Below are 2,580 nucleotides of genomic sequence, written 5' to 3'. Positions count from 1 at the left end.
TGTAATATTTCTTAGATGAAACCTTATCTCATGGAATTCGAAAAAGCAACCTAAGGTATCTTGTTTAAACACTGAGGTAGAATATATAGCTATAGCAAATACAATGTCTGAAATTATTTGGTATCAATCATTTCTCTCTGAACTTCATCTTGCATCAAATATTATACTAAAAATTTAGTGTGAAAATATTGGAGCAACATATCTCATAACAAATTCAATCTTTCATGTTCATATAAAATATATGGAAATTGATTTTCATTTTGTTATAGCGACTCAATAATTATCAGTTTCTTATATTTCTACAGAGGATCAAATTAGTGATATCTTTACTAAGTTATTATTTAAATAATGTTTCAACAAGCTAGCAAGTAAACTCAATGTCAAAGATCTCCTGTTAAATTTATCGTAATGGGAGGGGTGTAAAAGAGAATCATTTAATATGATTACACTAAAATAAAATTAAAATTTATTAATTATTCCTTTAATTTATTACTCTCTCAATTAATGAAGTTTTATAATATTTTCTTTATTTATTACTGTCAGTTGACGGAGTCTATTTATAGATGGTTCTTTTATAGACAAACTAAAGTAATCAACAATTGTATTATTTAATCTTAGTTTTGTCCCATCAATTTTATCTTATCCACTCAGCCTTTCTTTCCTAATTTTCTTTTCTTCTATAATTTCATGCTTCATAGTTATTCTATTTACCTCTTCACTATATAGCTTCTCCTCGGTCATGTAGATAGATCATGCTGCTGTTAACAATGTAGGCTCCACCTCTCTTCCTCTGTTTTAAAGAGGAGGGAGGGTTGTTACAGATTTAGTACTTAAAAGCTCCCTTTTCCTTTTTTTTTTTTTAATATGATCTTTATAGTTATATTCTATTATTGAGGTTCTGATTGAACAAGATCGTCGAGCTCGGTGCCGATTGCTTTCCCGATGGTGCTGTAGCTAGTTCTTCGAACACTGCTCAAGGTTTTATTTTACATCGATCGATGCATAACGGAAAAGGAGCTACATAAGCTCATCAATTCACACCAAATTAAGAGTGCAAAACAAGGAGAAGGCGGCTAGCGCGGTTGTGTAGCTAGCGAAGTAGCTAATTATTTATGCGGCCTCGCTTCTCACTCGTTTTATTTGTTCAACATAAAAGTGATCAGTGGCTCGTTGTGGAGCCGATCAGTTAATTATTGATCACCATGGCGATCTTCCGGTTCTGGGGCTCGTCAGCCTCCGGCACGACCACCACCATGGCGGCGGAAGTGTCGTTCCGGCCGTGCTCGACGACCACGACGCCTTTGGAGTTGGCGGCGTTGGTGCCGGTGGCCCAGCTGGGGCAGCCGTAGATGACGACGTTGCGGTCGCGCTGTAGGATGAGAACGAAGTAGCCTTGCTGTCCGCCGGTGTTGCTCGCCCAAATGGCGTTGTTGTTGCTGTAGATAACGAGGTTGCCGTCGTTCTGCATGCGGAGGACGCAGTTGTAGCCGCGGTTGTAGGTGCCGGAGGACCAGACCGCCCGGCCGTAGTCGTAGAGCACGAGGTTGCAGTCGGACTGCATGGTGAGGCTGTAACTGCCTTGGGTGAGGGACTGGCCGCTTGACAGCGTGTCGCCAGAGTAGAGAACGTTGTCGGCCATGGAGGAAGGCAGGAGGAAGCCGAGGAGAAAAGCGGAAAGGATGACAAGGCCAGCCATGCTAATCAGTCAATCGAGTGAAGGTTGCTTGATCCAGATCTGCAACTCGATCGCTTCTATTTATAGACGGCGAGGAGGTAAATTGAAGGGCCGTGAGACTCAATTTAATCGTCCTTGAGTTTACTCTTTTAACAATATATATTTTATAATTCAGATATTCGGGCTTCGGTCGAACAAATGTTTTTTTTAAATGCTTGATTTTAATATTTGGAAAAATTGTATTTGTGGATATTATTTTTATATTTAATATTTAAAAACTCCTACGTATCTAAAAAGATCAGTAAGCCGTAAGAAATGCCGGCAACTTCAGATCAATTATATATATATATACAGAAAGATATCTTTAAAAAACTTGGCGATGCGTATCCGCTTGTCCTTTAATGTGCCAGCTCACTGGCCCTGCAGGGAGACAGCTATTCAACAATCATGCACGCATGTCCATTTCCTTGTTTAGTGATGAGGAGAGGATCGTACCCTATATGATAATTTTATCTGAATTTAATGAAAAATTTGATATCCGATTTGGATGGTGAAAAATACAGGGGAAATATTTAGACTCAACTAAATTATTAAGTAATACGATACTTAATGATAGGATCCGATCGTAAGTCAAGAAAATATGATAGTCAAAAATCAAGAGAGGATGATAGTCAAAAGTTAAGGAGATGTGACAGTTAAAATATGGAGTAGGACTATCTTGGTGTTGATTGTTACTCGGAATATCATCCTAGTTCCTCTGTACAAATTTTTTTATAATAATATAATTATCCTAACTACCCATGTGCTCTACTAAAGTTAAATTTGAATTGCAAACGATACTTAATATTATTAATCCAAATTATCATTCAGAAATTAAACTTGGATTGGAAACGATACTTAACATT

The 2,580-nt window shown here is 37.7% G+C and overlaps 1 protein-coding gene across 1 annotated transcript; it reads right to left on the bottom strand.

The window, feature by feature from the left end:
- Nucleotides 1-1,003: 1,003 nt before the first annotated feature.
- LOC122045971 (mannose-specific lectin-like) lies at nt 1,004-1,754 on the bottom strand. The gene has a single exon (XM_042606426.1). It carries the CDS (start codon nt 1,694-1,696, stop codon nt 1,187-1,189), a length of 510 nt encoding a protein of 169 aa, XP_042462360.1. The 5' UTR covers nt 1,697-1,754; the 3' UTR covers nt 1,004-1,186.
- Nucleotides 1,755-2,580: the final 826 nt, after the last annotated feature.

This window comes from Zingiber officinale, chromosome 2B (assembly GCF_018446385.1).
Source record: "Zingiber officinale cultivar Zhangliang chromosome 2B, Zo_v1.1, whole genome shotgun sequence".
Taxonomy (NCBI): domain Eukaryota; kingdom Viridiplantae; phylum Streptophyta; class Magnoliopsida; order Zingiberales; family Zingiberaceae; genus Zingiber; species Zingiber officinale.
This window is presented reverse-complemented; position numbering and strand designations above follow the sequence as displayed.

What these genes read in the sequence shown, in the direction of transcription:
- LOC122045971 (XM_042606426.1), bottom strand. Translation starts at nt 1,696, where the DNA reads ATGGCTGGCCTTGTCATCCTTTCCGCTTTTCTCCTCGGCTTCCTCCTG.